Consider the following 13,278-nt stretch of genomic DNA (forward strand, 5'->3'; position numbering starts at 1 on the left):
GATGGTCCAGAAAGGATGCTACATTGGTTAATGAGAGGTATAAACACAAGGGAAAGCACCAGCACTGAATAGACACAGGAACAGAAGATGATTGATGGGCTAAAGGCCTTGTGGAGAGAAAGGTGTAAGAGCCAAACCTGAAACTGGACGACTCATTCCAAGCAGAAAATGGTGGCACACAGGATGAGTTCGGTTTATCTTCTAACAAGAGACAACAAACCATAAAACAACCCTCTCCCCCACCGACATGCAGTCCTTCCTATCGGGTTACGGTTCACAGACTCCATAGGTGTAAATTCAAGGTAGGGAACTTAAAAAGAAAAAAGTTATTGAGTTCCCTTTAAGATGAGAAGTACCCAATAATACTCGAGATAAAAAATTTAACTATATTAAAATTAAACTACATTTTGCAACATAGGAGTGAATCAAGTACTCTTCTAAATGTAGTAATTAAATGAAAGAGGCATAAAAAAAAGATGAACCCTCAAAACTTAGTTGTAATCCAACTACTGAAACCTCAGTAGTTTATGTCACAACAAACAGGCGAAATCCCAGTTGGTATCCGATGTTACCATCTACTGAGGTCCCAATAACTCTGAACAAGGACCTTAGGAAATTCTTACAGGCAGAACATCAAATTTCCAAGACGTATCCTTGTCTTTTCTCATTCTTTCTTTCTCTATTATCTAAGAAGAATGGACCTTGAGTATAACACATTTATGTATCATTTACAAAGTTTCTTCCCCTTTTTAACTGAAGTTGATATTGGTGATGATATGGGCACTTCAAGTGTTAAAAGAAATAAACTGGAGCCTAACTTGTCAAGCTGGGAGCAGAGAAGAAAAGCATTTACAGGTGACACCCAAACGGGTGTCATTCCCAATGTTGTCCACGAGGCGGCAGCAGAGAATCACTTTCCCTGATGACCTGCACATGGTGTTAATTCCAAAATGCACACGAGATGGCAGCAGAGAGCGTTTCCTTGCTCCGCGTTTCAATGAGAAACCAGACCCCCGGGAATAAGCTCCCTGTGAGATAAACCCAGTTTCAGGCCCTTCACAGGCCTCATCTCACCCACTGCTCCCATTTTCCAGATAAGGCAGAGACGATTCTTATCTCCATTTCACATGATACTTAAACGGGAGACTGATTCTAACACAGTCCTAAGTCCAGGACCGAGGGTGAAATGGGTCCACACAGGCCACTAGAGCTTGCACACACGGGGTCCTGGACAGTGATCCAAATAGTCCTTGCAGCTTTGGGTGGAACCTTGGTTATTTTGTTGAGAAAAATCTGCAGATAACTTCATGGTCCAGCGTGCCATGCACTCACCCAGGCAGGTTTTGGGGTGGGACCAGGGCAGGCAGCTGGGGACGGGGACAGGTGGGGAGGGAGGTGGTGGCCTGGCCCTTCACAGGAGGACTAGCAGCACCAGATCCCTGTGACGACGACTCCCCGTTAGCTATGCGATGCCTGTGCTCAGGCCTTTTAAAATCTCTTCTTCCTCAGCCCAGAGCACGGGTCTGCTTCTGCCCATGTTCCCTTCCTCTGAGGTCACAACTGACAGGAGCCTCCTGGCTGCTCAGAATGGAGTCTGGGGCGACACTTTCCTTATGGAGGGGTGCCTGAGCACAGGGCTTCTGTCCCCTCCATCTACCAGCTATGTGATTTCAGGCAAAGACATGGAAAGTCAGTCTCCTGGCCTGTCAGGTGGGGATAACGGCTCCCTCTCAGGGCAGCAGTGAAAGGTCAGCTCCTGCCCAACATGTGATGGGCCCTACTCCCCCTCCCTCTTCCCTTCTCAGTCCTTTCTCTACCTCCATGGGCTGGAAGGATTAAGCGTTTAGCAAACAATCTCCTTGTGGCAGAATGAGCTCTCCTGTTGGTGTCCACACAGCCACAGTCCCCTGAGTGCTGACTCCGGCATCTGTGCCGGCTTCATCCTCGGGGCAGCGCTCACCACAGCCCCTCCCTGGTCTTCACACCCCTGCTTATCTCCAAATTCATGGTCCCCACCTCAGCTCAGGCCAGAGCGTCTCTCATCAGTCTTCTCACTGGTCTCCCTGCTTCCCGTCCCTCTCTCGTCCAGTGCATCCTCCACACTGTGACCAGCTTGATGTTTCTAAGTTAGGGACCTAATCCTGTCACTTACTATGCCTAGAAATACCAACAGCTTCCCCCCAGGATAGAGAATAAATTCTCTACCATTGCCACAGTGTCAGCTCTTTATCAGGCCTGTTTCTCCTCCTGGTCTCATTTCCTATCATAACAGCCCAATATGGTCTCACAGGTACCCCAGCTGTAAGCATTAACCTTTGGTTGGATGACAAGTGTGGGTTTTAACAGACAGAGGCGCCAGCACTGAGACAGCATGAATGCGGGGACCTGAAGAAGATATAGACTTTAGTGACTTAATAATGCATCAATATTTGTTCATCAATTGTGACAATTCTGGAAAGAGGGGAGAAATTAAAGGTAAAAGTAAGATAAACCTACTGCATCAAAAAGGTGAATTCCTAATAAAAATACACATTACCAAAACAGACCCTAAAATAAGGAAATACAAACAGACCAATTAGCCATCCAGGACCTCTTCCCCTGCTGGTTCTCCTCTCACTGTTCTGGGGTTCCCTCTCTTGAGACAGGGAAGGAACAGGGACAGAGCTTGTCGGCAGCTCCCCTAAGGTCTGACCTCACCCAGTGTCCTCATGTCCCACCCAGTGAGGACACCGTGCAGAGGGAGTCTCAGGGGTTATTGATTCTGCTGTGTCAGCCAGGACTTTTTTGATTGCAGGGGACTCGTCACACTTACTGAAGTCAAATAATAATTTTTTAATGGCAGACAGAAATTAATACTTGCCAGAGGCAAGTTTAAGAGTGGGTGTGGTCCTGGCAGGTCCCAGTTCTCACTTTCTCACAGTGGGACCTGGTCCCTCTCCAGCCCTCAATCCTACCAAATGCATTTGGGTGGCCCCATTCACAGGCACAGTCTCTGCCTGCACCCCGGGCCTCCAGCCACTCCAGGCTGATACTCACTCACCGTCCATTGTACCGGGAGGGTTTCTCCTTCCCTTGGGTTCCATAAAAAAATCACAGCTTTTAATGTCTTTGTCCTGGCTTAGGTCACATTCTCATCCTTGAACCCATCAGCACCCAGAGGATGGGTCGTGGGGTTGGCTAGACGTGGGGTCAGCCCTCTGGAACTGTTTGGACTAGAAGCAGGTGACATGAATTCCCAATGGAAGCTGAGGTGCTGGACTTGGGCCCGAGAACAGATGCTGGGTCAGGGAAAGCGACAGATTCCACGTCACAGATGCCCCACTGCCCAGCTGCGGGATCCAAAGCCCACAGAAGGGGATTCACAGGGTTGGGGCTGCAGCCGCCTGGCCAGTGCTCTTGTTGTCCTCCCACAACAGCAGAAGCTCTTCCACTTGCTGAAAAAGCAATGCCGTTGGTGTTAAAGTTCAGGTTCCTACCTTGGGCACTGGGGCCTCGCATTTCAGAGACTGGCCCCGGATGGCCTGTTGCCCTGGAAGGCACACAGATCTCCTCCGTGTCCCTGGAAAGTGGGAGGAGTCACACCTGCCCCCACCCCCCCACAGTAATCAGCCATCCCCAAAGAACCAAGTGGCCCATTTCCAGTCTCTGCTCTCCCCTTTATAAGGAGCAGAGACAAAGGCTAGGGCAGTAAGGAAACTTTTGCTCAGTGAAGCAGTGGGAGGATCAGGATTATTCCACAACACGGAATCCTCAGCTGGCCAACTTTCCGGAGACCGTACGAGCTGGACCATAGATGCATGTGGCCTCAGTGTGAAACTGCCTGTTGGGAAAGACGGTTGCTCCTATATCTGGTAGTCACGCGAGTTCATGTGGAAGGTCACCTGGATGTCACTGGGGCTCATGTTGGGGTCATGCCGGGGTCACATGTGGGTCAACTGGCAGTCATGTGGGATCATACATGGTCATGAAGGTCACATGGAGTTACATGGGTGTCATGTGAAGGGCATATGGTGGGGAGGGGTCCCATGGGAGTCGTGTGGGGTCACATGGGAATCACAGCATCAGGCTAGAGTGTTCCTGCCAGAAATGCAGGCCTGAGTCTGAATAGGAGACATTAGGCAGACCCAGGTGGGTGTCTTCTGTGCCCTTTACATTGATCAATGTGTAAAAATGAGGGTCAGTCTCAGGGACAGTTCCAGGACGACTAGATATGACCGGAAAAAGACATTTCACACAGTTGGGGCAGTTGTGAGAGGTGAGGTGGGCCTGAGGTGGGTTATGATACAGAGACTCCACTGATGTTTGCATTTGGGGCTTTGTGGCCATTCTGTGGAAGAGTGTCCCTGTTTGGGGCAAACCATCCTGCAGCACTTTGTGTGAGGTGGTAAATTTGGTGGAGCAAGGACAGCTGGGAAATTGGATGGCTTTGGGCAGCTACTGATGGTTTTCTGTATGTTCAAAATTACTGGAAAGTAAGTACTTTTAGGAACAACCATGTCTACCTATAGTGATATGGAACGTAGTGGGCAGAGCCATGAGGCCCTCGCCTGACCAGTGTCTGCCTGGCACCAGAGGCCTTTAGGAGACCATGACGTCTTGGAGTGCAGTGACCAGGTCCCGGGCTCGATGCTCAGATTCTACTGTCCACACTCAGCCCCTCCCTGGGCACTGAGGGCACCCCTGCTGCTGGGTGCCACATGAGCTTTCCTGTACCTTCCTGCCTCTATCCTCACTTTTACTCACTTCCCACTTTTCCAACCTTTTCCGCACCGTTCCCTCACCTTTCCACACTGTGACTGAAAAAGGGGTCACATACGAAAGCTGACAAGCTCAGGCGAGACCTGCATGGTGGGCCTCACAAACCCAGAGACCAAAGTAACCACACAGGGTGGTCTGAACATAAAAATCTCCAACCTTCTAGAAGCGGGTCCTGGCAGGTAGTAAGCTCATAGGCCTGCAGCTTCCTTGACAAAGGTCAGTCTTTACCTCTGAAATTTTCCATTGTCTTGTGCATCTAAGATAACATACCTTGAAACGTCAGAGTAATTTCCTTTTCCAGACCCCTCAGGGCACAACCTCCCACCAGAGCAGACCACAGAACCCCTGCTGGTTGCCTTGTCCCCTGAATACCATCTCCATGTGCTGTAAATGTTATTACCTATCCTGTACCCGCCGATGTGGAAGAAGCGTGTCTCTGTTTTACTTCTTATCCCATCCCAGAGATTTCCCTCCTTTGCTTCTCCCACTCCCTTAACCTACGACCGATGGATTCCATGTAACCCCCTTACGTCGCCTTCTTTGATTCCAATGTATAAAATAAGCTGCAAAACTGCCGTTCTCAGGAGCATTTTCTCAATTGGTTGAGATTCTGCTTCCAGGCAATTGTCAGTTTGGCTCAAATCAATTAATTCTACCGGTCTGGACGTTTCCGATGTCAACAGCGCCTTTTCCTCATATGACCCTCACCCTAACCCTAACGAAGGGCTTTGTATTCCGTACCTGGGAAACACAGGCAGCAACAGTTCGAACTTTGACGTGGGGTGGGCGGGCCTCACAGGTGGGAGGGGCGGGGCGTGGGTGCAGTGGGCGGGGACTCTGTGGGCGGGGATTCTCTGTGGGCGGGGCTGCGGCTGGATCGCGCGCCGGCGCGCCGGAAATATGGGTAAAGAGGCTCGGAGCTCGGGGCCCTGTGCCCCGGGAAGCGCCCGCCCCTTTGTGCGTATTTCCGGTGCGCCGGCCGACGTGCGACCCTGGGAGCCCGCTCCCGTCAGGTCCGCGGGTGGGCGGGTGCTCAGAGGCTGTTCCCTGGAGCAGGAAGCCGCTGCCCTGGGCGAGTGTCCGCCGGTCCGGGAGCCGGGATCCCCGCCCGGTGCGCGGGCACCATGCGGATGGGCTCTGGGCCGTTCGCCGCCTGCTGCATAGCGATCGAGGTGCTCGGGGCCGCGCTCTTCCTTCGGGGATTCTTCCCGGCTCCCGTGCGCTCCTCTTCCGGGACCGAGCACCACGCAGAGCCCCCAGCGCCGGAACCCGCGGCTGGTACGGACCCCTTCCCGGCGTCTCCGATCCCCGGGCCAGTTGTGCCCGACGAGCCTCTTTCTGAGACCCTCCTCTCGGACTTCTTCCCGGAGCTCCCGGGCCGCCTCCTTTTCCATTCCGGTCCCCACCCTCATGACACCCCCGCCGCTTCTTACCGCTCCCGCCTTGTTTGTTCTGTGCCCTACAACTGTGCGGCAACCACCACTGTCAGCCCTGCTTTGACCCGCCTCTGGTCACGGAAGAGGGAGCCCTCCACACCGGGCGCCCGCCTCTCTGCAGCTAACCCATCCAGTGACACCCCCACCCCTTCCCTGAGCAGCTTTGAGTCACCCCCTGTGCCCAGCATCCTTTTTGCTCACTAAGTCACAACAGGTACAGAGTACTGCCGACCCCTGGCTTTTTTTCCTATGACATTCCTCCAAGAGCCTTTTTAACCACTTAGGACCGCCCTGCTAGACCCCTTCCCACTCTCGCTACCCAGCAATACGTACCTAGTAAAGGTACTCCCATTTTGGACCAGGGCCACACAGTGTCAGCCACCGACCGTGCAAACACACCTACCATTCCAAGACCCTCACGAAAGCTCTCCCCCGTTCCAGTACTCACCATGCTAAGAGCAATTACTACTGGGGGTCCCTGAGCTTACCCAGTGCCCCCCAACCCAGCACTGCGTACCAAGGGCCCACCCTTTTCTATATGTCGATAGATAGAGATAGGACAGGGTATGTGCTGGAGAAGTAAGCGAAAACTAGATCATAAGCTGTTCGAATGCTAAATAAAGTTTAAAGTTCAATTTCCTTTTTTCCTTCAAACACTTTTAGGAGCCAGTTCCAACTGGACCAAGCTCCCACCACCTCTCTTCAGTAAAGTTGTTATTATGCTGATAGATGCCTTGAGAGATGATTTTGTGTTTGGGCCAAAAGGTGTGAAATTTATGCCCTACACAACTTATCTCGTGGAAAAAGGAGCATCTCACAGTTTTGTGGCGGAAGCAAAGCCACCTACAGTCACTATGCCTCGAATCAAGGTAAAGAGTGTGACGTAATGTTTTATAAATCATGGTTTGGCTGTCTCAGAGGTTTAGAGGGACTCCCTGGAGTCTTCTTGAGTCCCAGTATTAACCAAGTGGAAATTAGTTTGGTGCTGTTGACTTCCCTGGGGCAGTGGGGCAACAGGGTGCTGAAGGAGCCTCACAGGTTAGATGGAACTGGAACCATGACTTGTGCCCCTTTTCACGTAGCCGAAGCTCATGCTCCACGGGAAGCAGAAATGATTAGAGCCTGATGGTGCAGGCCAGCCCAGTCTCAGAAATGCCATCCTCCTTGCTAACCTGGTATTTTAATTGTTGGTGGGTCAGTTACGATCCTGGAAGGAGCCTTCAGGGTTATCTAGTTCAGTGTCTTGGCTTTATAGATGAGAAAGGAAACTCAGACTCGTGCAACACTGTAGCATACACGTGACCTGGTCTCAGCAGTTATCGCTGTTTCCACTGTGTCAACCACCTTCAGGTGTTCAGCCTGATGGGCGGGGCTTAGAAGTGCGCAGTGCTTTACCCAAGAACTATGGGTGAATAAAAGAGTATTTACTGATCGGCTCAAGAACTAGTTATAAAATAACTACTATGTGTTAAAATGGTGTTGGGTATACAGTTGGAGGGAAAGATTTCTGCCTTCATGGAGCTTTTAGTCCTAATGAGAGAAATAGCCATTGAACAAATAAGCATGCAAATAAATGTGCATTTATAAAGTGTGATTAGCACCTGATGAAAAAGAACAGGATGTAATGCTCAGTGCTGGGTGCAAGGCTCAAATAACATGGGGGTGGGATTAGAAAAACCTGTCTGAGGCAATTACATTCAAGTTTAGGCAAGAAGGGTGCATATGGGGGTGGAGGCAGAGAGGAACAGAGGGGCTTAAAAGTGTGACTGGATTACAAGATCGCGGGGTATAAAATGTAAAAGTCTCTGGCTGAGCCTTAATCTATGGTTGACCATCGACGTCTCAAAACTGGGGGTGCCACAAAAATGTACACATTTTAAGAGCTATTATCTATGTTTTACCTTTCGAAGTTGAATTGAATTACATAGCAATGTGTAGTATGACATTTGCTCAAAAGATGGCGTTAATCAAATGAATGCTAGCGTCATTCATTGTATTACAATTTTAATACAGTTTTTTTCTTTCTTAAAATGTGTATACATTATTTTGGCAACCTCTGTATTTGTCGAGATGGACCCACTTCTTGATTTAAAGCTTGGGGGCAGCATTCAGTAGGTGCTCAGTAAATGTTTACTTGGTGCATAAAACTGGAACTGATGCCACACCTTTCACTGACTGTTTTTCTTGAGATCCCCACTGTCTGCCACTTTTAGATGTAGTGTGTCCTTCATTCAGTGACATTCATTGAGCATCGACTATGGAACGCCCAGCGCACTAGGAAAGAGGGACTCAGTGAAGAACAGGGCAGCAGCTGTCCTGAGCTCAGGGAGCTTGCTCTCTAATCGAGGGGACACAAGACATGCATGTGTACAAGTAAATAGTCCAGCTAGTTTCAGAGACTGATACATGCAGTGGAAGAGATGCTGGAGGAGAGTGAGCTCGAGCGTGACGGGGGGGAATGCTCAGAGACAGCCTCTTGGGAGTGGTCGCCCTGCTGCAGGAAAGGCTTCCAGGCTCCTGAGCTTCAGGAGCACCGGCCTCTGGATCTGCTCCATCAGAAGTGTGCAAGTGACCCGCTCCTTCGTCATTCTGGTGGGAGAAGTGTGACTAAGGATCTGGGCATACTTCTGAGGAAGTGTGCACATGAGTGTGCAGATGCCAGGTCTGTAAGCCTGCACACAGCCATGCGCTTCTTAGGGACTCCCGCCTCCAGCCTGTTTGTTTCAAGTTGCAAACCAGTGTTTTGTTTTATATTCAGTGTTTTGCAGGTTCTTGTGCTCATTCCCCATCAGGAGCAGTTAGAAGAGGAAGTCTGTACTGGAGTGGGGGTTAGGGGGACCCGGGGGTGTTGGCCAAGGAATGTGCCCTCCGCCCCCCTCTCTAGTTAGGGAAGGGACTGAGCTGACCTTGAGGTTTTGATACATTTGTCATGAGATGCCAATCGAGAATGATGTCCCTAGCAGCACTTTTACATATTAGGGTCCTGCCGCGGCCTCTCTATAAAATCACGTAAGTTTTGAATGCCTTTCCTTTCTTCAGGGACCTTAGGTTCCCAACACGGAGCAGCTGCTGACCCTGCTCTGTCAGCGCAGAGTGAGGTGTCATCTCACGTACTGCCACAGCAGCCCCGTGAGCCGGGCTCCTGAGGTAGGCACTGCTGTTCTCTGCATTTTTCATATGAGGAAACAGGCTTAAAGTGGAAAAACACACCACTGGAATCAGAAACAAGCATAGGGCTGTGTTTGTCTGGTTCCAAAGTCTCTTGGTCACACCGTGCTACACGGCAGTACTGCAGATCAGGGGTTCAAGTCAGATCCTCTCCAGTAGCCTCTGCAGAGCCCTCCGTAGCCTCGGAAGACATAGAATTACTATCCCTAATGTCATAGCGGCCCCAGGGATTCTCCAAGGAGATGGCAGCTGAGCTCACGCTCAGATTTCTTAGTACTCACAGCCGCTGCCTGCGTGCTCCCTGTCCTCCTTGGAAATGTCAGTAGGGACCCAGGCTAGTGTGAGAAGGAGAGGTGTGCCTTGTAAAAGCCCCAGACGAATGGATGGACAGATTCGGCTATATGAAAACAGAAAACCGTCATGTGACACGCAAGTATAAACAGTCAGCTGACCAACGATAAACTGGACAAATTACTTACAGTTGACATAAAAACAAGATGTTAAACCCAGAAATGTAGAGTATCCAATCAAAGAAAACAGCCCAGTGGCGGCTGGACTAAGGATGTAAAGAAATCCACACAAGGAGACATTGAAATGGCCATGAACGATATGAAAAGATTCTTGACTAGAAATCATAGCAAAGCAGCTTGTCCTTCAGGTTATAAACATGTAAAGGTTGATGATAACCTCTTCTTCACAAGAAATGGGGTGGACAGGTGTCTGAATCCTGTGGGTGTGACTAACTGCCCCAAGCCAACACCCCCACTGCCACCACCCTAGTCCCATCTGCCGTGGGCTCCAGACCCTGTCCGAGCACAGATCAGCTCATGCTCCTGCACACCCGCCAGGGCCCTCAGTCTGCCTGCAGCCCCAGGCCTCAATGCTGGGGACTCCCGCCCATTGACCTCCCCAACATCGCCTGGGCTCCTTTCCCTCCTTCTAAGTCTTTCGTTCACTTCACAGCTTCTTCCCCAAGTGTGCTATCTCCCCTGTGCCTTGGAGCCTTTGCAGTTGTGTGTCTCCCCCTGTAAGGCCCCCCTCATCTCACGTAGACAACTTCAACCTTCAGGTCTCAGCTCACACAGCACTTCTACTGGAGGCTTTTAAAGGGAAATATCCATGAAAACAGCCTTCCTTAAATATACTGAACATCGAAACACAGTACTTTATAGCTGTTTTAAAATGATGAAGGAGCTGTTTACTTTCCAGGGCAAGAGGTCCATGATCTAGTCTTCATTGGAAAACATAAGCTAGTTGTAGAATTGTTTACGGAGTTTGTTGCTATTTTGGTAAAAAATACATCTCTGTATGTTTGTGGTTGTACACATGCAGAAAAAAGTACGAAAGGGCACTCACCAAAAGTACCCGGTCACCTTTGAGGAGCAGAATTTGGGGTAAGAGGCTCCCCTTTTAGAGAGACTACGTGGAGGTGGAGCTTGTCCAGCACAGCGCACTTTCACGTGTGTAGTTCGAGGAGGCAGGACAGATGTGTATCTCCTAGCCGTGCTGCCCCCACCGCCACTCGCGATTCCGAGCCCCACCCAGGAGTGGTGACCGTTGCCACTGTTGTGTTTGTGTGGTGAGTGCACTAGTCCTGGACCGTCTGTGTCCCCTGAGCGTGCAGTAGCTGGTGTCTCTGCTAGCTGTCTTTTTAAGTCTTGTTATTATATTTTCAGGCTGTTCTTCCTGAGGGTCACCCCCCTGGCCAGTGACTGAAGGAGGCTAAGCTTCGACACACATGTTGAGGCGACCCCCTGTCTCAGGGCCGTGTGTGCTGCGCCGCATGCTCAGTGCCCAGGGCTCAGGGCTGACGAGTCGGCCCTGCCTCCGCGTTCCTTTGAGCAGGGCCTTCTGCTCAGCTGGAAGGGAGAGATGACGAGGCCCTCTGTGTCTCTCCTGAGAGTACATCAGCCCCATGTGAGCACGCAGCCTCTGGGTTCCAGGAGTGTGTGGAAGCTTGGGCAGGTCCACGGCAGCTGTCTCACTCCCAGAGCCCCTTGCACTTGGGGCTGGTCTCAGCACGGCCGCCATCCAAACCCCTGGCCTTCCTGCTTTCAGAATACAGGGACTGCTGGTCCCGCGGCTGCAGCGTCCCGAGCTGTGGTGGGGAGCGCAGCAGCCTGTGGTGACACAGTACAGGCGTGCCCAGTGACCACCGAGACTCACTGGTTTGTTCTGAGTGAGAATTCACTTGCTGTCTGTCCTTGGTGAGTTCTTAAAGTCCTGAAATGGTTGTTTTGGACAGTTTTAAGCAGTTTTATCATTGCTTTTGGGGGAGAGGATTTGTGGAGCTCCTCACTCACATCCAGAAATTAATTCACATTGGCATTTATTTGCTGTTAAAGCAGTTTTGCTAAAATTACTGCACCTGTGGCGCGATCGAGGTTCCTGTGTATTTTCATTACATGGGTGCCTGGGCATGTGGTGGGGACACGTTGTTGGAAAACCCCGATCACGGAGGCCGAGACCCATCATTATGGCCTATTAGACTGTGCTAGAATGAGGGAGGTCGTTGACTCAGTCCTCTGTCTGACAGGTGTGAGAACTGGCACAGCCTCCCTCTCCTCCCAGCACTTAGGGTGCTGCATAGGAAGTCCCACCAGCACCCATGGGCTGCTTTGCTGTGGGAATTCCTGAGTTTGTGCTCAGGGAGCGCTTCCCTCCCCAGCTGTGTGAGAAGCTGCCCTGTTGCTCAGGGGTGGACACTGGAGTCTCCGGGGTGGAAGGTCAGTAGGTGGAGGTTGCTGGTCACTCAAAGGAGGTTTGAAGCTTCGGTGACAAGCTGCCACTGGCTTGAATGGACAGGTCTGTGTTCTCCGCACATAGCACGCTGGGCCGTCTGCTCCTCTCTGGTGACCCCCCAAGTGCTCCTCAGACCACCACCATCGTGCGGCTGCCCCACAGCCCCTTCCTCCATCTTCTCCTCGGCTGAAACCTGTCCAGGTCCTCACCGTGGCGTTTCCTGCATTTGCCCAGACTCTGTGCAGCGTTCCCCACTTTGTCCAGACACTGGCCTGGCCTCCAGTAGTGGGGTGGCCCTCGTTCATCAGTAACACGGGCTCCAGCACCCCGCCCACGCTGCACTGTGGACTCCGTGGTCTAACCCCTGGGTGCTTCCTCCCGCAGGCGCTGATGACAGGGAGCCTCCCTGGCTTTGTCGACGTCATCAGGAACCTCAACTCCCCTTCTGTGCGGGAAGACAACGTGCTCACACAGGCCAAAGCAGCGGGGAAAAGAATCATCTTCTATGGAGACGACACATGGGTGAAATTATTCCCAAAGCATTTTGTAGAATATGATGGAACAACCTCCTTCTTTGTGTCAGATTATACAGAGGTCAGTTTGGACAGTAAGAATGTTTGTTGTACTAGGTAGAGCCTGGCGCCGTTCTCAGGGAGAGGCAACGCGGTTCTGTGTGTGGCTGTTACGGGTGTATTGGGAGTAGTCTGGGGACGCTGTGGGCATTGTCCATTCACATAATCAGTTCGAACCCAGCTTCGTGAACCCTGGTGCAGGTGTGAGCACGAAGCCCAGAACAGCTGAGCAGCAGCTGACGGGATACAAATGATCAGGATGGCATCCCAGCAAGGGGACATGAGGCTGAGTTTTGACTGGGGAGTGGTGACCTGCTAAGTGACAGAACAGGTGGCAGCATCTGTCAGAGGCAGAGCCCGCACCCTGCATGGGCTGCCGGGATGCCTAAGACTGTTGGTCCCGCTGTGCATCGCGAGGCGTGAGGGCAGATGGTGAGCTGGCTGGAGCCTGGCCTTGGGGCCATCGCCCCGTGCTGGGAGCGCATCTCCAACAAGGAAAAGAGTGTGCATAGAGCCGTGAGGCAGAGGGATACCCAAGGGCCTGTCTGAGCGTGGCATGGCAGGGACGGCCCTGCTGCCTCCCACACCTGTGTGCTGGGCCC

The 13,278-nt window shown here is 51.6% G+C and overlaps 1 protein-coding gene across 3 annotated transcripts in view; it reads left to right on the forward strand.

Moving 5' to 3' along the window:
* Positions 1 to 5,733: 5,733 nt before the first annotated feature.
* The window catches only part of PIGG (phosphatidylinositol glycan anchor biosynthesis class G (EMM blood group)), a 32,870-nt gene continuing 25,325 nt past the window's right edge, over positions 5,734 to 13,278 (forward strand). Inside the window, exons 1-3 of one of the 3 annotated variants that reach the window (XM_019719345.2) lie at positions 5,734 to 6,036; positions 6,858 to 7,063; positions 12,489 to 12,698. In XM_019719345.2, coding sequence (XP_019574904.2) covers positions 5,883 to 6,036; positions 6,858 to 7,063; positions 12,489 to 12,698 — 570 coding nt within the window. In that variant the 5' untranslated portion in view covers positions 5,734 to 5,882. Of the gene's footprint in view, positions 6,037 to 6,857; positions 7,064 to 9,246; positions 9,342 to 12,488; positions 12,699 to 13,278 lie in introns of those variants that run through there. The other 2 variants (XM_074319808.1, XM_019719346.2) reach the window with 2 other exon arrangements.

Source organism: Rhinolophus sinicus, linkage group LG02, assembly GCF_036562045.2.
Source record: "Rhinolophus sinicus isolate RSC01 linkage group LG02, ASM3656204v1, whole genome shotgun sequence".
In the NCBI taxonomy this organism is placed as follows: Eukaryota; Metazoa; Chordata; class Mammalia; order Chiroptera; family Rhinolophidae; genus Rhinolophus; species Rhinolophus sinicus.